The sequence below is a fragment of the Rana temporaria genome, chromosome 2 (genome assembly GCF_905171775.1).
Source record: "Rana temporaria chromosome 2, aRanTem1.1, whole genome shotgun sequence".
NCBI lineage: Eukaryota > Metazoa > Chordata > Amphibia > Anura > Ranidae > Rana > Rana temporaria.
This window is the reverse complement of record NC_053490.1, coordinates 401602477-401628886: the sequence shown is the minus strand read 5'-3', so window position 1 is coordinate 401628886 and position 26410 is coordinate 401602477. Positions and strand designations below refer to the sequence as shown.

The 26410-nt window shown below is 42.4% G+C and overlaps 1 protein-coding gene across 1 annotated transcript in view; it reads left to right on the top strand.

Annotated features, from left to right (window-relative positions):
- The first annotated feature begins 4144 nt into the window (after positions 1-4144).
- Positions 4145-26410, top strand: part of TSPAN7 (tetraspanin 7) — a 189519-nt gene continuing 167253 nt past the window's right edge. Inside the window, exon 1 of the mRNA XM_040338117.1 lies at positions 4145-4356. Within this exon, the coding sequence (XP_040194051.1) occupies positions 4276-4356 (81 nt within the window). The 5' untranslated portion in view covers positions 4145-4275. The remainder of the gene's footprint in view (positions 4357-26410) is intronic.

Sequence of the window (26410 nt, the reverse complement as noted above, 5' to 3'; positions counted from 1 at the left end):
TTTGCCGGCGATTTGGCCGCGTTGCCCATTCATTTCAATGGGCAAGAGCGGTGGAGGAGCGGTGTACACACCGCTCCTTTACCACTCCAAAGATGCTGTTTGCAGGACATTTTTTAACGTCCTGCCAGCACATCGCCTCAGTGTGAAAGCACTCAGGCTTTCACACTGACACTGCAGGGGAGCCATTTTTCAGGCGCTATTTTTAGCCCAAAAGCGCCTGAAAAACGCCCCAGTGTAAAAGGGGTCTACAGGATTCTGCGAAATGAAGTTCACGTGACTCATTGCTTTGGAAATATCACATCAGATAATAAAAGAGCCAATCATCAAAGTAAAATATTATATGCAAGGTATATACCGAAAAAAAAAAGACAAATCATTCAAGTTAATTCACTAAAACCACACACACACACGTTTGTTTTTTTATCACTTTGCGTATGCAGCCGCCGTTTTAGTAATGCCAAAATAACAATGGGGTCAATTTTCCGAGAGATAAATACTGCATGAATTTCTCAGTTAAAATAACTCATGCAGTATTTATCTCAAAAGTAGTCAATTCACTAAAAAAACATGCGTTATTTAACAAATGTGTTAAATATTTATGTTTTGCTATATTAAGCACTTAAAATTAGTGGGAGGGGTTTTACATTTTTATTTTTTATTGTTTTTTTTTTTTTTTTTTACATGCCAACACTGCATCAGAGGAAGATTGTTGAAGGCACGCCAAAATATTGTGAAACTGTAAAAACATTCTAGCATGCTTTATTCCCATCTGAAATGTTACAATATAATTTTATTCCTGAGCTCAGGGTAGAAAGTTTTGACATGGATACATTGTATACTTTTAATTTGCAGAGTTCCCCTCATTGTAAAACCTACTGCTTACACAAGGTGATAAATAACCAATGTGTGTATTTTTTAGTAAGTTGATTTTAGCCCTGGTTCAAACCTTTTTTCCCACAAATAGAGCTTTCTTTTGGTGGTATTTGATCACCTCGGCGGTTTTTATTTTTTGCGCTATAAACCAAAAAAGAGTGTCAATTTAAAAAATATATATACATATATTTATATATATATATATATATATATATATATATATATATATATATATATATATATATATATATATATATATATATATATATTTTGCTATAATAAATATTATAGCATATTATAGTCCGCCCTGCTGAGGAAGTTGTATCAACGCAACGCGTCCGGGGGATAGGAGCCTGAAGTTTTGCGTCGCTCAATGCCGTCCTGAGAGCCTAAAGATTCGATGCCCTGTTTATGGTTTCAATGCCTTTTGTACACCGGCTAAATGTGGGTAGCCTGTGTTTTTAATTATTTTAATAAAAACCCTGAGTCCAGCGGAAAGCTCTTAGATCTCTTATTCCTTCTTACATGTCTGGGTCCTTGTGCATGACCAACATATGAGGATTGAATACCATCTTGCTTCCTGGTCTCATTTGTTGACAAACCTGCTTATTCGACCATCTGGTAATACAGTGATCCATGTGCGGAGGTGAGAGTACCCATCCTTACTGGTGGAGGGATCACTTTTGGTTTGGCGTGCTTTTCATCACCTGGTGAAGATTCCTAAGATTTTGGCTGTTTGATTCCTAATCTTTTTGGACTTTATTCATTTATTTCATTTTACACAATATTGGTTTTGCGCTGCACTGCTCTCTATATATTTGTATAATAAATTTCTTCCTCATTTTAGGCCAATATATATTCTTCTACATATTTTTGTTAAAAAAAAAAAATCACAATAAGCATATACTGTATTGGTTGGTTTGCACAAAAGTTATAGCGTCTACAAAATACGGGATAGATTTATGGCATTTTTTTGGCGATCAAGGGGTTTAATGTGTTCCCTGGGAGGTGTTTCTAACTGTGGGGGATGGGAATGACTGGGGGAGGAGACATATCACTGTTCGTAATTACTACGAACAGCAGATCTGTCTCTTCTATATCTGTCTCTTCTCTCCTGTCAGAATGAGGATTTGTGTGTTTACATACACAAAGTACCCTTGCCCACAAACGTGGATGGTCCCCCCGCCGTGCAGCAGGGCACATGGCTCTTAAAGAAGCTGCCGTATATCTATAGGAGCCGGTCGGCAAGTGGTTAAAGTGACACTAAACACAAACTATTTCTGTATGTGGATGATGGCACTGTAATTATTTTAATTAAAAAAACAAAAAACATCCAAGTTCATTTTTCCTCATCAATATATAGCTGTCACATGACCCAACTCTTTGCCAGTCTGTCTGCAAGGAAACATAAGCAGGAGGAGCTTCTAATCCTCTGCTGCTGGTCACATGTTAAGCTGCAATTAATGGGCACAGTAAGGCTGCAATTGATGGGCATAGTGGCTGCAATTGATGGGCACAGTGGCTGCGTTTGATGGGAACAGTGACATCATTTGATGGACACAGTGGCTGCAATTGATGGGCGCATCGGCTGCAATTGATGGCACAGTGGCTGCAATTGATGGGTGCAGTGGCTGCGTTTGATGAGTTTGTTTGCGCCCACCCCCCCACTGCCCCTCACATGTTCTTTCTCTCCCCGATGTAGTATCGCTCAGCTCAGCATTTTCAAAGCTCACTTCACAGTGGCGACAATCGATGGCACAGTGGCGACAATTGATGGCACAGTGGTGACAATTGATGGCACAGTGGTGACAATTGATGGCACAGCGGCTGCGTTTGATGGCATGGCACAGTGGTGACAATTAATGGGCACAGTGATGACAATTGATGGCACAGTGGCTGCATTTGATGGCATGGCACAGTGGAGACAATTGATGGGCACAGCGGCGATAAATGATGGCACAGAGGCTGCGTTTGATGGCATGGCACAGTGGCTGCATTTGATGGCATGGCACAGTGGCGACAATTGATGGCACAGTGGCGACAATTGATGGCATGGCACAGTGGCAACAATTGATGGCACAGTGGCTACACTTGATGGCATGGCACAGTGGCTACAATTGATGGCATGGCACAGTGGCTGCAATTGATGGGCATAGTGGCTGGAATTGATGGGCACAGTGGCTGCGTTTGATAGGCACAGTGAGGCTGCAACTGATGGACACAGTGGCTGCAATTGATGGGCGCAGTGGCTGCGTTTGATGGCACAGTGGCTGCAATTGATGGGTGCAGTGGCTGCATTTGATGAGTTTGTTTGCAATGTAGGGGGAATTGAAGAGAAAATGGATAGCCGCACTCCAATGAGGTTGTCTTTATTAAACGAACATTCATTATCCATGAATAAGCACTAATCCAGTGCGAAACGCGTCGGCTGTTCCCTTGTTCCCATTGTTGTAACCCTGTGATGTATCTGCTGTTCGTTTAATAAAGACAACCTCAACGGTTATTGGAGTGCGGCTATCCATTTTCTCTTCAATTCCTATGCTTGCCTAGTGCACTGCCAGCACCCTCAGTATCCTGAGTTAGCCTGTGATTGCATAGCTGACCCACCTGGAGCGGTGATTTCCTTTCTGAAATGTAGGGGGGTCTGTATTGTAGGGGGGTTCTGTAATGTAGGGGGGTCTGAAATAAAGGGGGGTTCTGTATTGTAAAGGGGTCAGTAATGTAGGGGGGTTTGTAATGTAAGGGGGGTTCTGTATTGTAGGGGGTTCTGTAATGTAGGGGGGTCTGTATTGTAGGGAGGGGGTCTGTACTGTAGGGAGGGGGTCTGTAATGTAGGGGGGGTCTGTGTTGTAGAGGGGTTCTGTAATGTAGGGGGGTCTGTACTGTAGGGAGGTCTGTGTAATTAAAATAACTCATGCAGGATTTATCTCAAAAGTAGTCAATTCACTAAAAAAAATGCGTTATTTAACAAATGTGTTAAATATTTATGTTTTGCTATATTTATTGAAAGTGTTTAGGTTTGATGGCTTTTGGTAAAGAAAGAAAATTGTATAGTGTTTATCCAGCTTTAAACTGTAGGAGTAAAGGCGTCATAGAAAAGCGTGTATGTGATTGGAGAATGATCTGTAGTTGGCGATCACTGGAAGTTGAGTGGGGCTGTAATGCGATCAGGCGGCGGTGGGAGCAGTAATGGGCGGAGCCCAGTGACAGCTCAGTGACAGGAGGGCGGGGCCAGGCCCGGGCTCAGGTAGAGGGATGCCGGGGATGCCGCCCTTCATATAACACATCTTACTGGGGAGGTGATTCCATTGCTTGTCTCTCCTCTTGCGGATTGGGGATAAACTGCAAGCAGGAGGGGCCGTGAGCAGCAACAGTAACACCCGGCTACCGGATCTCAGTAGCATGGCATCAAGGAGAATGGAGACCAAGCCAGTTATAACGTGTCTGAAAACCCTTCTGATTATCTACTCCTTCGTCTTCTGGGTGAGTGACTCCGGGCTGGGGGTGACGATGAGTGTCCCCGGGGATGGGGCACCGGATTGGGGGGGTCAGATCTCCATACATCCCATTAATCACCTCTATGTTCTGGGCTCTTCATCCCTCCCCTTTCCCTCCACTCCTTCTGCATTGCTCTCATCGTGTTTACTGCGCAAAATGACAGCGGCTTGTTGTGACAGTCCGGGGACATGATGGGACACATGAGAGCCCGGGCACCATTCCACCAAATCAGTGCCTGGCAGTGTGCGCACTCAGATCATTGGCTGGCCGATCACGTCTACCTGACAGCAGAGTCATTGTATGGGGGCACTCGGCTATGTGTCACCCCCTATACATGGCAATCGTCACCCAGCCCTGTACACCCTGACTGTCCCCATCACATGATATTCATCATTGGGATCATTGTATACACGACCTGTCTTCCCAATAGATCAACCCTTCCTCTGCACACCCTGACTGTCCCCATCACATGATCATTATTGGGCTCATGCATTGCATACATTACCTGTCTTCCCAATAGATTAATGTTCCTCTGCACACCCTGACTGTCCCCCATCACATCATATGATCATTATTGGGCTCATTCATTGTATACATGACCTGTCTTCCCAATAGATTAACCCTTCCTCTGCGCACCCTGACTGTCCCCATCACATGATCATTATTGGGATCATTGCATACATTACCTGTCTTCCCAATAGATTAACCCTTCCTCTGCACACCCTGACTGTCCCCCATCACATGATATTCATCACTGGGATCATTGTATACACGACCTGTCTTCTTAATAGATTGCCAGGAGAGACTAACTCTTCCTCTGCACACCTATCAGGAAGACCGGTCACAATGATCCCAATGATGAGGCTTCTATGATGTGATGGGGACAGGATGTGCAGAGGGAAGGGTTAATCTCTCCTGGCAATCCAGGTCATGTATAAAACGATCCCAATTCTATGATGGGATGTGCAGAGGGAAGGGTTAATCTCTCCTGGCAATCCAGGTCATGTATCCCAATAATGAATATTCTATGATGGGATGTGCAGAGGAAGGGTTAATCTGACTGTCCCCCATGACATCATAGAATATTCATCACTGTATATACATGACCTGTCTTCTTAATCAATTGCCAGGAGAGATTAACCCTTCCCTCTGCACACACACTGACCCTGATCACATCTACCTGTCATTGCCTGTAGATGACACCCCCCCTCCCCATACATCACCGTACCCTGCACACCCTGTCCCCAAGCTGATCATGAAATCCTCATTAATGGGATCATTGTGAAAATAAGCTTGCTTCCTAATAGAGTACAATGAGCGATTAACCCTTTCCTCTGCATCCCTGATCACATATACCTGTCATTATAGGAACCCCCCCCCCCCCCCCCCCCCCCCCCATGCATTGCAATGATCACTAAACCCTGCACATCCGTTTATGAAAGCGTCATTAATAGGATCATGGTATGGTGACATAACCTACCTCCCTTTATATATTGTAGAGAACGATTAACCCCTTTCTTCAGTTTCCCTGCAAACACCATCCCCAATCAGATCTACCTGTTATTATAGTCAATATATGTGGAAGATCTCCCTATACATTGGAATGATCACTGAACCCAGCACACCCTGTACCCATCTGTTCATGGAAGCTTCATTAGTGGGATCATTGTATGGAGACATCCCCTACTTCCCCCTTATACGTTGCAAGTACCAATTAATCCTTCTGCTTCCCTGCACACACCATCCCCAATCATATCTACCTGTTATTCTAGTCATTGTATGTAGAACCGCCCAGATAGCCCCCTATACATTGCAATGATCACTGAACATTGCACATCAGTTCATGAAAGCTTCATTTATAGAATCATTGTATGGAGATATCACCTACCTCCCTTATACATTGTAAGGACTGGTTAACCCTTTCTTCAGCTTCCCTGCAGACACATCCCTGATCAGGTCTACCTCTTATTATATGTAGAAGATCCCCCTATACATTGCAGTGATTATTGAACCTTGCACATCAGAGGCTTCATATAATCACTGTATGAAAACATAACCTACCTTCCTCCATTTATTGCAAGGACTGATTAACCCTTTCTTCAGCTTCCCTGCACGCACTGTCCCCCAACACGTCGACACAATATTATAATCATTATATGTAGAAGATCTCCCTATACATTGCAATGATCGCTGAAACCTGCATACAATGTCCCCTATCAGGTCATGGAAGCTTCATCATTGGGATCATTGTATGGAGACATCCCCTACTTCCCCCTTATACATTGCAATGACCACTGAACCCTGCACACCCTGTCAGTTCATGGAAGCTTCATAATTGGGATCATTGTGTGTAGAAGTAAGCTCCCCCCCAGCAAATGCAATGATCGCTGACCCCTGCACACCCTGTCCCTGATCACATCTACAGTAGCTGCTATTATAGTAATTGTATGTAGAAACAGTCTATTCCCTTATATATTGCAAGGACCGATTTAACCCTTCCGCATCCCTGCACACCCTGTCCCTGATGATGTCTACCTGCAATTATAGCCATTGTAGTTGGAAGCACTCCGATTTCCCCCTATACATTGCAATGATCACTGACCCCTGCATATAATGTCCCCAATTACATCTACCTGCTATTATAGTTATAATATGTAAAAGATCCCCCTATACATTACAAATGATCACTGAACCCTGCATACAATGTCCCCAATTACATCTACCTGTTATTATAGTCATTGTATGTAGAAGATCCCCCTATGCACTGTAATGATCACTGACCCCTGCATATAATGTCCCCAATTAAATCTACCTGTTATTATAGTCATTGTATGTAAAAGATCCACCTATGCATTGTAATGATCACTGACCCCTGCATACAATGCCCCCAATTACATCTACCTGCTATTATAGTCATTGTTTGTAGAAGATCCTCCTATACATTGTAATGATCACTGACCCCCTGCATTTAATGTTCCTGATCACATCTACTTGCTATTATAGTCATTGTATGTCGAAACAAAGTATCCCCTTGTATATTGCAAGGACCGATTAACCCTTCAGTCTGCGCCCTGCACACACTACTCTGATTAGTTTATGGAAGCTTTCATTAATGAGATAATTGAAAGAAGAAACAAACCACTCCCCTTCTACCTTGAAATTACAGATTAACCCTTCCTTCTGCTTCCCTGCCCCTGATCAGCTCATCGAAGCCTTCATTAATAGGATCATTGTACTGTATTTAGACTTTAGCCACCCCTTCCATTAACCCTTCCTGCTGTCTGTGATCAGTTCATAGAAGATTTAATTTCTGTGTATGTAGACATAAGCTTCCCCCTTATATATTGCATTCACTGATTAACCCTTCTGTTTGCATCTCTGCACTGCTTATCCCTGATCAGTCAATGGAAGCTTTCATTGATGGCATAGCTGTGTTTGTAATAAATAAATATATATATATATATATATATATATATATATATATATATATATATATATATATATATATATATATATATATATTTGTATGTGTGTACTACCTTCCTTATACATTGCAAGGAGCGATTAACCCTTCCCTCCACACCCTGTCTCCGATCAGTCAGTTCATAGAAGCTTTCATTAATGGGATCAGCGGCTCTGATCACACAGAGAGACGTTGTCTGGATCCAGTGTTGCTAAGGACCCAGGTTTATTCTAGGAGAAGGGAAGTCTATGGGCAGAGATAATAAACTGCTGCAAAGGTTGGCTGTGTATTTAATGCTTGTAATGCAGTATTCCTAGCAAAATGCCACAGGGAGATTCCACCCTACCCACAACTCCCACGATTTTGTCCAGTCTTGTCATTTCCAATATGATGGCTGTTGATGTGTCTTCTAAAACGCAGGGAGATAACCACTGCTAGAGCCAGACAGGATTTCATTTTTTATTAGAAATATATGGTGATCTAGAAGACAAATGGGTATTTGTGTTTTTTTTATTTTTATTTTTTTATTTTATTTTTTCCCTATGATGGCTTATTCAAGTGTTCTGATGGGTTTAAAAATAGTATTCGTCTCCGTATGTTTACATTTGTTTTCTGGTGCTGATAACGGGTTGGCTTCAGTCCAGATACCTAGGATCGTACTAATGCCTAGATTGTATTACAATAATAACCCTTCATTTGTGTTTTTTTGTTTGTTTGTTTTGTTTTTCAATCATTTTTTTTTAATTGATTTTAATGTGTTTTTATATATTAAAAAAATAAATAAATAAAAATTGCAATAATAGCAAATCTTATGAGAGGAGTCAGAGCAGATAATGCTTAGGAAGGTTTGCGTAGGCAGTATATATAATGGCCCAGATTCAAGAAGCACTTGCGCCCGCGCAACCATAGTTGCGCGGCGCAAGTGCTTACTTGCTCCGGTGTAACGAGTGCTCCTGATTCAGGAACCTCGTTACACCGAATGCAGCCTAGGATGTGACAAACATAAGCCTCCTTATGCCTTCACATCCCAGGCTGCATTCTTGCGTTGGCCGCTAGGGGGCGTGGCCTTTGTGATCGGCGTGTAGTATGCAAATTGCATACTACCACCGATTCACAAAAGTTGCGCGGGCCCTGCGTACGCAAGGTACGGAGTTTCCGTACGGCGCCTTTAGCATAAGGCTGCTCCTGCTAATAGCAGGCGCAGCCAATGCTAAAGTATAGCTGCGCCTCCCGCCCGTGAAATTTAAATTTCACGTCGTTTACGTAAGTGAACCGTGAATGGCGCTGGACGCCATTCACGTTCACTTAGAAGCAAATGACGTCCTTGCGACGTCATTTGCCGCAATGCACGTCGGGAAAGTTTCCCGACGGAGCATGCGCTGTTAGCTCGGCGCGGGAGCGCGCCTAATTTAAATGATTCCCGCCCCCGGCGGGATCATTTACATTAGGCGCCCTTACGCAGGGCTAATTAGCATAGCGCCCGCGCAATTTACGGAGCTACTGCTCCGTGAATCGCTGGGCAAATGGAAATATTTGCGCGGGCGCAGAGAAAAATCTTTGCTCTTTGCCCACGCAAATATTGCTCCATTCTACCTGAATCTGGGCCAATGTTTTCAGTGGGTGAGCTGTAAGGTAATGGATTAAATGTAAGAGCACTGATGCTCTCTTAGCCATTATGTAAGTATGGACAATGTAAAAATATTTTCTACTTTTAAGAAAATAATATATATATATATATATATATATATATATATATATATATATATATATATATATATATATATATATATATATATATATATATATATATATATATATATATATATATATATACACACACACACACACACACACACACACACACACACACACACACACACACACACACACACACACACACACACACACACACACACACACACACACACACACACACACACTTCCATTTAGATGCTAATTTGCTATTCATCCATCTGTCCATCCAGTGATGGCCAGTCTGTAAATAAAGGGTAAGGCCCCATGCACTATGCATGTTTATACCCGGTGCATGGGGCTCTCGTGCTAGGCTGTAGACGGAGAGCACAGGTGCCTTATCCAGCTCCGCTGCTGGCAACCTGTCAAACTCTACGAAGCTGACAGCTGCTGTGGCTGCACACTGCACCTAGCCATATGAATACTTGGGTTAGTATGTGCTTAGGGATAATTGCCCAGAAGTTCTGTGCATTTGTCTCTGGGCCAAAGGCGTGCACAAGGGGTGTGCCTGGGCACCCCCTAGTCCCGGGGATGGCAACCGGTCAATGGTGGGCAGGTGACAGGTAAACCACAATCCTTCCGTGCCGATCCTCAGAACCTGGACAGAAGAGGCGGCGGGGGTGGAATTTAGTGGAACCGTTCTCCTTTTTTTTTTTTTTTTTTTTTTTTTTTACCTCCTGCAGCAGCTGAAAGTAGGCTTCTCCTCCTCTTTCTTTTCCACAGGCGGAAAATATAGGGGATCGCTACTAATATATGCCACTCCTCTTTTCCCTGTTCCTCTTCCTTCTGTTGCCCGGGTTCCCCATGTGCTCCCTTTGTCCCCCTTTTTCCCATTGTTTCAGGATAGAGAGCGGGGAAGAGGCCGGTAAATATGTCAAAAACATATGTGTTGGAGCTTTGGGGTGCACACCCTAATGCAGTAGGCTGCGCACACCTATGCTCTGGGCCAATACTGCGCCAAACATAAGTACCATTAGTTTTAGTGTCCAGCCCCACGCAGCTGCTGCAGCAGCCTGTCATGAAATTTGATAGGCCGCTGGATGGCGCACCTTTTACCTGCAACTAAATTCCAGAATCTCATGCATCGGAGTTAAACACCCAGGCCAAAATTGTTCCTGTACAGCATTTGGAAAGAACTGGCTGTAACAAGCAACATTTTAAAGTGGAAAACCAGACCGAACTGATTTTGTGCAACAGAATAACTGTAATGAGGTATATTCAGTGCGCACGCAACTCCTCCCTACGCGTTTCATCATACATGACGTCATCAGGGGCATCACTGCACATGGTGGGCAGTGATGCCCGTGATGACGTCATGTATGATGAAATGCGTAGGGAGGAGTTGCGCACGCGTACATGCTGACGTCATGTCATGATTGTGGTCAGCAACCTTGCTCTCTGGACGAACGTTCACTCGTAACAATACACTTGTTTTTAAGCTGTGAGTGTTACTCTTATTTTATCAATAAATTGTTTATACAATATCATGCTATGTCGATTACCCTTCTGTTTCATGTCTGATGACTCGTGATCATCCCCGTGGGGGAGTTACATTCAGAGGGCTTTGCTCTCTATAGTGCATATTATCCAGTGACAGGCAAGGATATATTGGTTATTGTAAACAAAGCGCAATGGACCACTCTTATTAAGCTTATCATACTTTCATTACTTTCATGGTTTGGGGGACTTTATATGGTATTGCACAGATTCCCCATGGACATTTTTATGGAATTGCACTTCTATGAATTTACTTGGGTTTTTGGACTAATTTTGTGCATGTTCATCACATGTCTATCTTTAGTGCTGCACGATCTGCTTTATATCCTACACCCTGGTTGTTCCTGTGTAGCCTAAAAATAACAGTTACTTTCATGTCGCAAAGTACATTTGGCACTACGTCTGAGAGCTGTGGAAGGATCTTGTCATTTATGCGTCTGCTCCTCTCCCCTTGTTCTTTCAATACAAGGTGTTCTGTGAATGGACAAGGGATGCAGCTCTTATTCACAGAACACCTTTTATTCTTGGAGAAGAGTAGAGGAAAGGGAGGATAAACAATAGGATTTCTTCACAGTATTAGAGCTGCAGCTCCCTATAAAATCCCAAAGCTCCACTTTTTGAGTTCTGGTCCATTTTTAAAAACAAGTCGCCAGTAACTCTCACATTTCCCTTTTTTTTTAACTTAAATATTTATTTTGTGTAAAAACATGGCGTGGGCTATCTAGAAGGAGGTTCTACCAATCACAACCTGTTTCACGCTACTTCGACTTGTCTATTGTTTGTATGTGCTTAGAATTACAGGGAGGTGAAGCCTTCATCAATCAACATGTAATTTCCTTCTGCCATAGTGTTTCGCTGTTTAGTGGGCATGCAAGAGGGAAGGATTGGGCTGTCATTTACCACTGTGTATACACCCACATGTGTGACTCTATAGTTACAAAGGCTGCACAGATAAGAAAAAAAAAGGAAATTAACAGCTTAGAAGGGAACTGAAACTGGAGCATGCTCAGTAGATGTGGCAACAGCTGGTCTACACAATTTCCGGCTGCAACAGGGACATGGACAAGGAGGGAGGGACAGTAAACAGTGGGATCAGACAGGGTTTTTTTTTCTTCAGACTACAGAAAGCGAATCCCTCAGTGACCGAGTATGAACAGCATTTTTTACACCATGCAATGACCGTTTTAATAATGTGGGTTTAATTACTAGGCTCCAGTCATAGTGACCGCATAGGCAGGAGGCCTTCCTATTTCAAGGACTGACAGCAAAGGTTAAAAGTGGTTGTAAACCCCTACATATACCCAATGAAGTGACTGGCCTGAGGTGATACATAGAGATACAACTTATGCAGGGGAATTTGTTTTATATGTCTATCTACAGCTATTTTTTTTCCTCTACATCCATTTAAAGTGCAGAATTTACACAGGATCTCTCAGCTCTGAAAAGCAGGGGGGGGGTGGAGAACTGAAGTTGCAGAGCTCTGAGAGCTGATGGGTGGGAAGGGACACCCCCCCCCCCACACACACACACACACACACAGCCCACAGGAACAGAACGGAGGCTGTCAATCAGCTGGAGATCTCTCCCCTGTCACCTTTTTTCTCTTGGTGTCAGGAAAACTCATTAGAATTGATTCATGCTGATAGCAAATGAAAGAAGCAGCAGACAGAAATTACACGTGGTTCTCTGGATTGAGGCAAATACACACTATAGAGGGATATGCTTTGTTCATATTTCATGTCTGAGGTTTACAACCACTTTTAGGGGCAGAAGTGCATATTATGGGATATTTAAAACAGTAAATGAAATTAAACGGAGCCCTATCCCTCAGTGGTCTACCGCATCTATACTTTTTTTTTCAGTGCAAGACTTCTATTGGATTTTCCACTTAATTTTAAATGCAATATGTCCACAAGTGCTTGAGTGCGAGATGCATAAAACCGTTAATAGAATAAAAATTTGGCAGTACTGATTTCAGCAAATTGTGCGGTATAGTCAGCAGATTCCAGGCTCAGGTATCGTGCTGTACATTCAGGTCACATTGATATGATCGTTGTCAAGTGTTTCTTGGCGTGGTGCCTATTCCCAACCGTCTCTGTGGAGATCTAAGCCTACCGTGCCAATATTCTGTGTCAAACCTCAGGAACTAAATTGGGAAGCTCTTCACACAAACAGGAAGTGGTGAAGTGTGTCAAAGATTATAGTTGGATATGACTCTTTTCTTTTCATTATGGTATGCACTATATTCTTCGTTCTCCGTGGTCCTAGAAACGTAATGTCAATTCATCCTATATCAATAGCTCACAAATTCCAGGTTAACTTTACACGGCTACATATATTTATGTGTGTGTGTGTGTGTGTGTTTCCTTTTTTTGTTCTATGCTTTTAATTGCTTGTACCACCTTTGTAAAATCAATGCAGATGTAATTTGCTGAACGTATTCCATGAATCTTCTAAAATAGATTTTTCCCTCCAAAAATAAAACCTTTTAAGTCTATATATATATATAGATTTGTTTATTTATTTACTTACATTATCCTTAAAGGGGTTGTAAAGGTACAATTTAATATATATATATATATATATATATATATATATATATATATATATATATATATATATATATATATATATATATATTTTTTTTTTTCCTAAATGGCTTTATTTACCTTAGTGCAGTCCTCCTTCACTTACCTCATCCTTCGATTTTGCTTTTAAATGTCCTTATTTCTTCTGAGAAATCCTCACTTCCTGTTCTTCTGTCTGTAACTCCACAGTAATGCAAGGCTTTCTCCCTGGTGTGGAGTATCATGCTCGACCCCTCCCCTGGACTACAAGAGACACACACAGCTCCTTTCTCTATCCGCAACGTCGAGAGCGTCCTGACTCTCCTGTAGTCCAAGGGAGGGGGCGAGCGCGACACTCCACACCAGAGAGAGAGCCTCACATTACTGTGTGGAGTTACAGACAGAAGAACAGGAAGTGAGGATTTCTCAGAAGAAATAAGGACATTTAAAAGCAAAATGGAAGGATGAGGTAAGTGAAGGAGGACTGCACTAAGGTAAAGGAAGCTATTTAGGGGGAAAAAAAACTGTACCTTTACGACCCCTTTAATTTCCCTTCCCAGTACTCCCGGTAATGTAGCCATCGCCTAACAAATGCTCCCTGGGAAGGCTACGTCACCAGTGCCTTTAAGGGACACCCCATGTCTAATTGGTAAGATCTGATGAGATTTAATGAAATCTGGCAAAAATTTGGCAAAGGGGGCAATTGCTTTTTTTTTTTTTTTTTTTTTTTTTTTTTTTGTGTGTGTAATGCTACAGGACATATTCAAGATCAGATGTTATCCAGTGACAAGCAGAGAATAAGGAAAAATAATCAGACTGTCAATTTTTTTTACTATTATTATTTTTTTAATGGTGGTTTCTGACCTGAATGGGTACTGAGCCCAACTCTCTAGGAGGTAGTAAAAGCACACTTCCCTACCTGATCCTTCACTCGCTGGCAGACAACCTTCCCCCTATGTTCCATTGGTTGACTTTCCTCAGTGGCATCATGCAGTGCTTTGGAGCTTTTATCAGTCTTCATGACTCGATGACCTTCGCGCAGCAGTTGCCAACAAGTGGTCCACGGTCCACGAGAAAATGTTGGTGGTCCCAGCAGGGGCGGACTGACAACTCATGGGGCCCCCGGGCAATAGAAGATTATGGGGGCCCCTGGGCTTACAGATGGCCACCACGCCAGGAGGCAGTGCAGAGGCAGGGCAGCTATAATCTCTGGATTTTCACATCAAAAGCATGTCGGTTTCGGTCATTTTAGGGACAGATGTAAAAAAAAACACAGATTTTTACATTCTGTCCCTGGTTTTATTGAGCCTGGCAACCCTGATGGGGGCCCCCTAGTTGCATGGGGCCCTCGGGCAGTGCCCGAGAGCCTCAATGGTCAGTCCGCCCCTGGGTCCCAGGTGTTGTGACGCGAATCAACATTGTGGCGGATGTGTACAGTCCAATTAGTTTTTTAGTGTTTTCAATGTGCGCTGACAGTCAATACTGATGCCTCCTTCTGTAGTTCTGGCTCCTGTGGGAGACGCCAGGAGTACTGCAAAGAGTGGGAGGTGAAGGAGGGGACTTCCAATGATTCAAAATTGATAGTTTGTTGCTGTCCAAAAGGTGCCCCCAGTGCTCATTTATCCAGAGGGCAGGCTTTCTAATACAGGAGGTGTACTACTGGCCAGATCACCAGGTGAAAATGGCCTAAAAATATAAAAATAAATGCAGCCACCACATCTAATGATTGGTAAGTGGCATTTTTCTGATTTGTATATACCACGAGTGGATTCAGTGAAGGTCTCGGAGTGCACGGTTATATCATATCTACAGTATGTTGTGGCTTTTCGCATGAAATGCTGCTTGTTTTTGCGTCATCTCTGTGGTTTTCCTAATGGTACAAACCACAATACGTCACGGGGACTGAGATGATGATATCTTCAACTCTCCTTTGTCATGGACCTGATCCCGTTCAGCTGATTGGGCAATTTTTGGTTTAGCATAAAGGAAGCATTGCCCTGGAAAAAAAAAAATAGGGTGTTTAAAGATTATTTACTTTTATCAATTAAGCTGAACTCAAGGCAAGAGATAAATACACAGATGAGAAACGTACATGGGAGCTGTTTTACTTTACAAAGGATTTGTATTTCAGTCCTGATATTATAAGTGGTACTAAAGGGGTTCTTGCTCGCCTTTCCAACGGTCCCTCGCTGGCACTGGCATCTTCTACTGTGTGTCAGTCTTCGGCCCTCTTTATTGATCAGTGCGCGATGACGTCATTCTGTCATACAGAGACCAGTCTGACACACACAGACCGCCCCAGCGCTGTAAGTTGAGCTGCGCATGTTCAGCTCAGTTTACAGCACTGAAGAAGGCAGCAATGGGCATCTTATTGCAGACGAGCCCTTGTATGTCAATTCTGCGATTATAAGCCTGCCTGCTCGCGGTTTACAGTGAAACTTCAGTTCCGCTTTTAAGCCTAGTACACATGATAAGAACATCGAACGAATGATCGTCCCTTTTTTTGCATGCTAGTCTCGTATCGAAAACCAATAGGTTACTAGTTCTGAAGATTCTCGTAGGGCACGATAAAACTTTGGTAGTGATGTAACGTATTCTTTCGTTTCCAGGCTTGTGTGGTCTTGATTGCACTATTTATTTATTTTTGTTTTGTTTGCACAAATGCTATACTACTATTTGCACAAAAATCATTTGTTCTGTTGTCCTACGAGAAAAAATTGCGATGGTCCCTTCGGATATTTTCGCATGAACTGTCGTGATCGGTTCTCGAAAGCTGTGTACTGATTATCAGCCGGATGGTTCTGCATGCTTTTTTTTTTTTTGTCTGGTATTCTCATGTCTTGGGGCCTTTAAAGGGGAGTTCCAGCCATTTGTATGTTTATTAAAAGTCAGCAGCAACAAAAAGTGTAGCTGCTGGCTTTTAATAAACAGACACTTACCTGCTCCAGCGCCGCGCCGGCCCGGCGCCGCGCCGTGTAGTTGGTCAGGAGATCGCCTAGGACCTGTGAGGTGTCCTAGGCGATCGCCTACAGCAGCCCCTTCCTAAAGGCGATTAAGCTTAGTCGCCTACAGGAAGGAGGAAGTGGGACAGGAAGTCCCACTCTTGCTGAAGCCCCCACTCCCCCCCCCCCCCCCCCAAAAATTGCATGCCAAATGTGGCATGTAATGGGGAGAGGAGTGGGTTAAGAGGAAGTTCCAAATTTGGGTGGAACTCCTCTTTAAGCAGCTCTGTCACATAGCACAGCCCTGTCTGGCATATGTGGTGGCATCTAATAAAGTTGACCTCCATATAAAAGAACAGCCAGCGAGAATAGGCTTAAGACAATGATAGATGGCAATTTTTGGTGCAAAAACTTAAAAAAAATATATATATATATATATATATATATATATATATATATATATATATATAATATTATATTATATAAAAAAAAAAAAAAAACTTTTCAATGCTTGGCTAAAAATTGTTAGGCTAGCTTATTACAGTTGACATAAGGTTAGCTTATGTGGAATCTATATAAGCTCAGAATGGATATCATCAGACACCCCCATGTCATATCATTATTAAAGTTTTGGTCCAGGTCAAAGACTCATTTTTTTTAATAATGTACGAGATCTTTGGAATCCCAGTAACATTTTTTTATTGTCTTTGTGTGCCATTGGGGAGATTTTCCTCTGCAACTTGCCATAAAGACAATATTGTCAATATGACAAACAAAATGTTACCCCAGCTCCCCTACCAATATAGAAGTCCACGAACTGTGATCTGGTGCTCTAGCCAGGACATTCAGGCCCCACAAATACAATACTTGAATCAAAAAGGGCTGGCAACTCATCTGTTCTTGAATAAAAGTCCTTTATTGGTTACATGGGTATAGGCTAAATACTGACACGTTTCATGCATGCTTTGATGAAGGCTACTTAGCCGAAACACGTCAGTTGCCAGCCCTTTTTGATTCAAAATTTGTCACTGTGACAGGAAGTAATGATTACATCTCCATTAGGTAGATGGACAACAATAAAAAGGTAACTGATGTTCTAGCTTTCCCCCTACTCAACTAATAAAGGCCCCTTTTTTACATGAGGGGGACGTCGGCAGCAGATCTGCCCACTCATCAGGGGATCTGTCCGCTGATACAGGGCAAACCCAGACACAGCCCGTTGTTGTCTATGGGGCTGTACGGACAGGCTGTCTCTTTTCATCCGACTGTCATTCAGTCCGATCCCCCCTGATGGATGGGGGAACAGATTTCTATCCGTCTGTTTTTAGTGGATGGGATCTGATCAAAGGTCGGCGGTCACATGTCCGCTGACATCCGCCGCTCCATAGAGAGCAATGAATGGTGCGATTGGGTCTGCCTGAAAAACTGACAGATGGACCCGATTGGTACGTCTTGTGAAAAGGGACAAAAAGTGTTTTATTTATAATGTGTCTTTGCTAGAGTGATGTGTGTTTGTGTGTGTGTGTTTTTTTTTGTTTTGTTTGTTTGTTTGTTTTGTTTTTTTCCCTCACTTGTGTTGATTGTCACCAAAACAGGAAGCAAGGGAAAATCCCTAAGACATCCTATATATATAAAAAAAAATTATACTCTGCAACCGCTTCTATACTCATAGTTTTCCTTCACTTTTACACTTCGTAGAAAAAATGGAATGGGATACACATTAGAAAGTAAATGGTGTAGCTGTATCTGAGTAAGGTTTTTAAAATGCTGCACTTGGTATATAACATTACCAACAGACCATTAAACATTTAACTACATTGATCCTTGAATGAATAGAGCCAATTTTCCTGGCCACAAATTCTGCAGCACATTTTTCAGCGCTAATGCACTCCACTAACTTAATTTTGTGGCAGCAGCTCTATGGTAGTATTGGTGCTATTTTGTTAAACTATTTAAATATGTCCCGGTCAGATTGTATATTTACCAATACTGTGCAATTTGATGGCCTATAGAAAAGTCAGGACCTTAAAGGGGTTGTAAAGGTTTGTTTTTTATTTTCTAAATAGGTTCCTTTTAAAGTGGATGTAAACCCACTCCCATCCTTTCTAAACTACTGCCATAGTGCTTTTCTATAAGGATATAGATGCCTCCTGCTTGTATACTTACCTGTCAAATGTCTCCCCTCTTTGTCTGTTATAAGAACTGAGAAACTGCAGATTCTGTGGGTGGGTCTGTTGTCTGGAGCTCGGTGGGTGGAGTCGTGATGTCAGACTCCGTGCCCTCCTCTACACTCCCCTTGTCAACATGCATTTTTTCCTATGTATTCCTTACACTAAATTCTGCTATGATCACTAACATCCAGTCAAAATCCAGAAAAGTAACCACATGACTTTAGAAAGGAGTGGGGGTGGGAATTAAAAATAATGCATGTCTCCAGGCTAGTGCATGAGATATGTAAATAACCCGTCACTCACAGCAAGGGGGTGGAACAGACTAAGGTTTTTCTCTGTAATTCCGTTTTATTTCACTGAACAATAAAAGAGGATTGCTCAGAGCTGGATTAACTCTGTGTGGCAAGACTGGGCACGGATAATAGGAAATCTTATACTGTACATTAAAAAAAAAACGGGTTTACATCCACTTTAAGCTAGTGCATTGTTGGTTCACTAACCTTTTCCTTTTGATTTCCCTTCTAAATGTTTTTTTTCTTTGTCTGAATTTCTCACTTCCTGTTTCTCCTCAGTAAGCTTGCCCCCATCATCTGATGGGGGCAAGCTTACTGAGAAGGAACAGGAAGTGAGAAATTCAGACAAAGGGGGGGGGGGGAAACATTTTAGAAGGAAAATCGAAGGAAAAGGTAAGGGAACTAACAATGCACTAGCTTAAAGGAACCTATTTAGAAAATAAACAAACCTTTACAACCCCTTTAAGCCCCAGCAGCTTGGTCAGAACTGTTGACTGGACAAGGAAGGCATTCTCTAGATCACAAAGGTTGCCTGTGCAGGGCTGACAAGACTTCTTTTTTTTTTTTTTTTTTCCCCCAAGCTATCAAATGGCTGGTGTAAAAACTGATCACACGTGCAGCACCATGACAGCTGTAGATCAAACAGAACGAGCTAAGATGGCAGCTTCCTTGGCTGTAAAGAATAGTAGGGTTTAGTTCCGCATTAAAACTGTTCCCTCCAGAAATGTTTAAGATACAGAACAGAATATTAATGGTTGTTTCTCATTTAGTTGGCCTGCATATAATGTATTTAGCAGAAAATAATGGGATGTTTACATCAAATTTGTTCTTTTTATCCATTTGCTTTGTCCTTCACACAACCACAAACGATGATCAGTATTTTCATCATGACAGCTTGTTGTAGGTAATTGGAAGGCCTTCAGATATTTTTTTTTAGCCTGTAGCTATAGCGAAGAGAATGCAATTTTCTCTTTAGAAAACAAATCATTGTTTTAATAAAAGCTACTGCTTGACTTGTTTTTCATTTCCAGAAAGAACTGCCTAACATGATTTTAATTAACAAAAGATCATTAACCACTAAAATGCTACGTCTAAGCAATTTAACTGATGTCTTTTAAATAAAACTTTTAGAACTTGTTTAATTTAAACAAGCGGGAAACCGTATTTGGGGTAAAATCAGATTTTAAGGTTTTGCATGCTGTAGTCCTTTTTTTGTTCTCCTTTCCAATCTTGCCAAAGAAGCATGGTGCTAAATCAAGGGGGATTGAACAAAATACTATAATTTTGTATGAATTTGTTTATTCTGCTGGTGGAATCTCAGCTCTGCGTGATATGGCACAAGAACGCTTGGGGCAGGATGTAATAAGCTTGCCGAGTAGGTATTATTAGTGTTAGGGCTTACTTTGTGTTGGGCTTCTACATTAAGCAGGGGTGTAACTACAGACATGGGGCACCATAGCAAACCTTTGATGGGGCCCCTCAGCTACCTCTCTCTGTAACCCCTGGCAATGTTAATTGGGACAATGGTGTAACTCAGGGGTGCCCAACCTTTTGAATAGCAAGGACCATTTAAGCAACTTGGTAACCAAGTGGGCCACAATGAGCGGAGCGGGCAGATGACAGGTCACAGCTACTCTATGGCCCCTCCGATCTGCCAAGATGGAAGGGAACAAATTCCCATCTGTTTTTTGGATTGGAGGTAGGCGAGTGTAAATGGACATCTGTTACTCTGTAAAGGTGAAATGAGGGTCCCATTTGGTTGGGCTGATGATGTGAAAAGGGCCTAAGACTGCTTTCAACTGATGGTTTACCCACACCACGTGTGCAGCATAGTGCACCTGTGTCTATCCTGCGGGTTAGCTGAACTTTGCCATAGACTCCTTCTGTGGCAAAGCCGGCGCTGTAGAGGAAACGTCAGCTTATGGGGCTCTGGTCCGGACCTGCTTTCTTCCTCTACCACCAGCTGCATTCACAACACTGATGCTGTGGTATGGCAGATCGGCAAGCTGCGATTTCGTCTTGCCAACCCGCTATTCCAGAGCAGGAGGTCGCGGGCCACATCAGAGGGCTCCGCGGGCCACATATGGCCCCCGGGCCACTGGTTGGCCACCCCTGGTGTAACTGATCCTAACAAAGTGTGACTAAGTCCAGGACAGGCAGCAGGAGAGCTGTTAACGTAGTCGGTGCACTGGTACCAGTGCTGTAGATAGAAGTCACAGATAAGGGCAGAAGTGCAGGGGTAGGATTAACACTATTTTCTTGTGGGGCAGAAAAAAAACCTCTCGCTGCAACTGCTGTGAGCTTTAAAATAGGCTAGTGTGAAATTATAAAGTTTTCCCTATGGTGGTGTCTAGTACCAGCCTGTTTGGCATCCTCTGTCCCGGGGGCCTCCTCCGGTTGCTTTTGCGGCTGTGGTCAGGAGGGAACAGTCCTCCATACCTGGTGGGCAGGCAGGAAAGTGAGGCGGTTTTGGATCCGCACATATAACTTCATCTATTCCCTCACCCAAGTGAATCTAACCAAGAACCCACAACAGGTCCTTCTGGGGAGGTCCTTCTGGTGGAGGGTATACTGGGACACCTGAGAGACTTAATCACATTTGTATTCACTGCAGCAAGGATTTCTATTGCACGATCCTGGAAATCCCCCACGATTCCCTTTTGACCTTTTTAAAGGTCAGATTGACATGGTTCATGGGATAAGCTAACCTATTTTGAGAAGACTTGGGATCCATGGAAAAAATACCTTTCTGGACCCTCCTGATCTTTAAGGAGGGATCCTTCTTGTGCAATGCACAGCGTGTGCACGCTTTGTACTTAAGGGGTTGTAAAGGTGTGTTTCTTCTTTCTTCCCTCTTCCCTCTTCTTTTTTTCCCTCCTTCTTTTTTCCCTCTTCCTTTTTTTCCCTCTTCCTTTTTTCCCTCTTCCTTTTTTTCCCTCTTCTTTCTTCCCTCTTCCCTCTTCTTTTTCTTTCTTTCTTTCTTTCTTTCTTTCTTTCTTTCTTTCTTTCTTTCTTTCTTTCTTCAACATGATTGTGCAACCTTGAAATTCTGTGTCAATCAGTTCATCCACTCCACGTGCTCCTGGTCTTGGGGCGCTATCACCTAGGATCCAAATGGCTTACGCGTTTCAAGGGACGTGCAGTTTGCGGAATGCTACATGTGTTTCCATGGTTACAAAGAAGCAACAGTTGAAATTTTTGTCAGTTGTAGAGAATCATTGCTGGCTGAAAATTGAAATGGGGAGGTACTTTTAATAACACTATAAAAGCACTCCAAGAAGCAATGCATATATCAAAAATGTCACCTTAAAAACATTACCACTGCAGTTCTGGAGAAATAAAAGCTTGCTTTTGTGAGCGAAGGAAAACAAGGGAAGAGGATTTATCTTTTTTTAAAATCCTGTTTTATGGCTTCAGCAGTTTTTAAGGTGCAGAAATAAACAGAAATCTTTCAGGTCTTTGTTGCTTTGCCTTCTTCTGTGGATATTTGGTCTGGCAGCAACCAAGAAAAGATGAGACCCCGCCCCCCCATCCCTTGTTCTCCTCCAAACAAGAATATTTCCTTTTGTCACAAGTTGGTAATGTGCATTTATAAATATATATGATCTGAAGTCCCAAAACTTGTGTGTTTTACGTTTTTTCTTTCTGCCAGTAGACCGCTCATCTCTAGACTCTGGAAGTCCACGCCCGCACCTCCCCTATCCTGCTGGGTTGATATTGAATGACTCCAAGCTAATGGAGGAGATGCAGACCAGAGAGTCTGACTCTGGATAAGTTTACCATTTTGTGGTATATTTAGATGCATTATTCCGCTTCTGACAAATTGCAGAATGGGCTTGCCCATTGAGCCGCTTCTCTTTAGTTCTTGCCTGGGGTTCCCTTCTTAAGCTTGTCTTGGAGTGGGCGGTTGCTATTCGCCTTATGGACACTACCTGGGATGTTCTCAACAATTTAGGACACCCGTTTTTGTGTTTTGTATTTTATTTAGAATTTTTTTTTTTTTATGTAGTCTCCCCATTGCAGTTATCCATCCACCCCACCCCTGTGAGCTCCTAGTCTTGTTTCAGTCATTTGTATCATAAGATTGCCCCTTCGTTTCTTTTTCTTTATTTTTTTTCTTTATGGCAGTTTCGGGTTTCCTCCAGAATGATACTTTATACTTTTTTGATTATTGGTTTGTCGCTATGGAGCCTATTTTTTGCACTGTAGCATTATCATTCTTTTCCTGTTTTCTTCTCTTTTTTTTTTTTATGTTAATAATAATAAAAACGCATAAGCAACCTAAAATTCCAGATCTGCAACACTAATATGGAAAAGACTTACACCAGATGCATCCATACCTATTTATTACTCGCTTCCTTGATTTCCTAAAAGAGCCATAACAGGCACAACTCATATGCTAGTACCTGATTATTGTAGTATATGGGTTTGATGGAGGAACGCCCATACTAAGGAGTGTAGCAGATGTCTACGACTACAAAAAAGTATTCTGCAATATGTTTACACTGGTGGGTGTGTGGTGTGGGTGTATATAAATATATATAATCTCTGGAGTCCTCTTCTATAACTTGCCAAACTATTATATAGCAGTAACACATAAAAGCACACTTTTGGTGAGATTTCAGTTTTTCTTCAGAAGATACAACAACCTGACAGGACGGAAATATGGGAGATGTAATTTTTGACTTTGGTTATAGAGGTGCAGGTTCCAGGGCGTGCTTAACTACTTTTAATGGGCCTCTGTTGTAGAGTAAATCGGAGGTTCATGTGTCTCACATGTCTCACGTGTCTGCACTCCTGATCTGTCCATGATTGTTCTAGAGATGTGACCCTGTAAGTAGGAATATATAGATGTCATCCTACACCGTCATAAACAAATGAACTATGACCCTTCCTATATTCTCCCCCTGTAAAGGAGACTTCAGCAATTTACGAGGTATCCCTAGAAGAATTCCAAGACATTTACAGACTAGAGAAATTTAATCCCACCAATGTGGTCTGGATCTGTCCTGGGGCTTCCTTCCAGTTGGATGTGCCTTTTTTTTCTGCAATAGACTTCCAAGAAACATCTGTATCAGACACCCAAACCATCTCATCTGGTACATTATAAAAGGACCATTTGGCTCTGCTTCTAGGCACTTTTGCTCCTCCAGATTCCTCATTTTCTACTTTCTCTTGGGATCTCATTCTTTTGGTCATTACCCATAGCTCACTAACAGCAGTGACAGGAATACTAAATGATAAAGCAGAAGCCTAATTTGATAGCCGCATTCACACCAGATAATGGACACATGCATTGTAGATTTACGTCCATCGTAAAGATTATTTTCTTTATTGAAAGCTCCAATGTCAGCAATTGATGTCCCGCCCCCCTTTTTATTTTATTTTTATATATATATATATATATATATATATATATATATATATATATATATATATATAATTTTTTTTTTTTTTTTTACGACAAAAATGCATTTATTAACCGCTTCCATACCGGGCACTTACGCACCTTCCTGCCCAAGCCAATTTTCAGCTTTCAGCACTGTCGCACTTTGAATGACAATTGCGCGGTCGTTGTACCCAAACAATTTTTTTATCATTTTGTTCCCACAAATAGAGCTTTCTTTTGGTGGTATTTGATCATCTCTGCGGTTTTTATTTTTTGCGCTATAAACAAAAGAAGAGCGACAATTTAAAAAAAAAACACAATATTTTTAACTTTTTTATTTAATAAATATCACAATTTTTTAAAAAAAAAAACATTTTTTTTCCTCAGTTTAGGCCGATACGTATTCTTCTACATATTTTTGGTAAAAAAAAATCGCAATAATCATATATTGATTGGTTTGCGCAAAAGTTATAGCGTCTACAAAATAGGTGATAGATTTATGGCATTTTTATTTTATGAATTTTTTTACTAGTATTGGCGGCGATTTGCGTTTTTTTTTTTTACTGTCACCGTGACATTGCGGCGAACACATCGGACACTTTTGACACGTTTTTTGGGACCATTCACATTTATACAGCGATTAATGCTATAAATATGCATTGATTACTGTGTAAATGTGACTGGCAGCGAAGGGGTTAACCACTAGGGGGCAAGGAAGGGGTTAATATGTGTCCTAAGATGTGTTATAACTGTAAGGGGGAGGGGACTCTCAAGGGGAGGAGACCGATGTGTGTTCCTCTGTACTGGGAATACACATTGGTCTCCTCACCGCTGACAGGAGGTGGATCTGTGTGTTTACACACACAGGTCCACACTCCTGCCGTGATTACCGACAATCGCGGGCACCCGGCGGCAATCGCGGCCGCCGGGCACCCGCGCCGGGTCACGAGCGTTGCCGCGGGCGCGCGCGCCCTAGATCGCCGGGAACGCAGGACGTCATATGACGTCCACCCGGATCGAGAAGGGGTCCCTGCCGCCGTCATTTCACAATGAGGTGGTAGGGAAGTGGTTAAAATTAAGTTTGGGGTTGGCAGTGGAAATCTGATGTTGATTAACTATCACTGCTGACATAAGTATACAAATAGGTAGATTCAGAAAGAGTTAGGCCAGGTTATCAGTAAATAAGCCGACCTAACTCAGAATCTACGCCGACTTATGTTTAAGTGTATTCTCAATCAGAGATACACTTAAACATATCTAAGATACGACGGCTTGCGCCGCCCTATCTTAGGTTGCAATATTTTTGCTGGCCGCTAGGTGGCGCTTCCATTGCGGTCAGCGTAGAATATGTAAATTTGTAGATACGCCAATTCACGAATGTACGCCCGGCCGACGCAGTACTTTTACGCCGTTTACTTTAGAGATAGGCCGCGTAAAGTTAGAGCTAGGCCCTAGTTGGAATAGTAATGTTAAGTATGGCCTCCGTTCCCGCGTTGAAATTCTAATTTTTTACGTCGTTTGCGTAAGTCGTCCGTGAATCGGGATTTACGTCGTTTACGTCCACGTCGAAATCAATAGGCCCGTGCGGCGTACTTAGCCGCAATGCACACTGGGAAATGTAGGCGCCCGGCGCATGCACAGTTAAAATAAAAACGTCAAAAACTTAAGGTCAAGCCCCATTAACATAAAACACGCCCCCTTTCACACATTTAAATTAGGCGCCCTTACGCCCGCCCGCTTTAGGCTACGCCGCCGTAACTTAGCAGGCAAGTACATTGTGAATCATGTACTTGCCTCGCTAACTTACGGCGGCGTAGCCTAAACAGGCTAAGCTACGCCGCCGCAAAGTTAAGCACATCTCTCTGAATCTACCTATATGTGTTCACCCTGTAATGCACTCAGATGGAAGATAAGTGTATTGGGGGGGGGGGGGGGGGGGGGAGAGAAGATTTTTTTTTTTTTTTT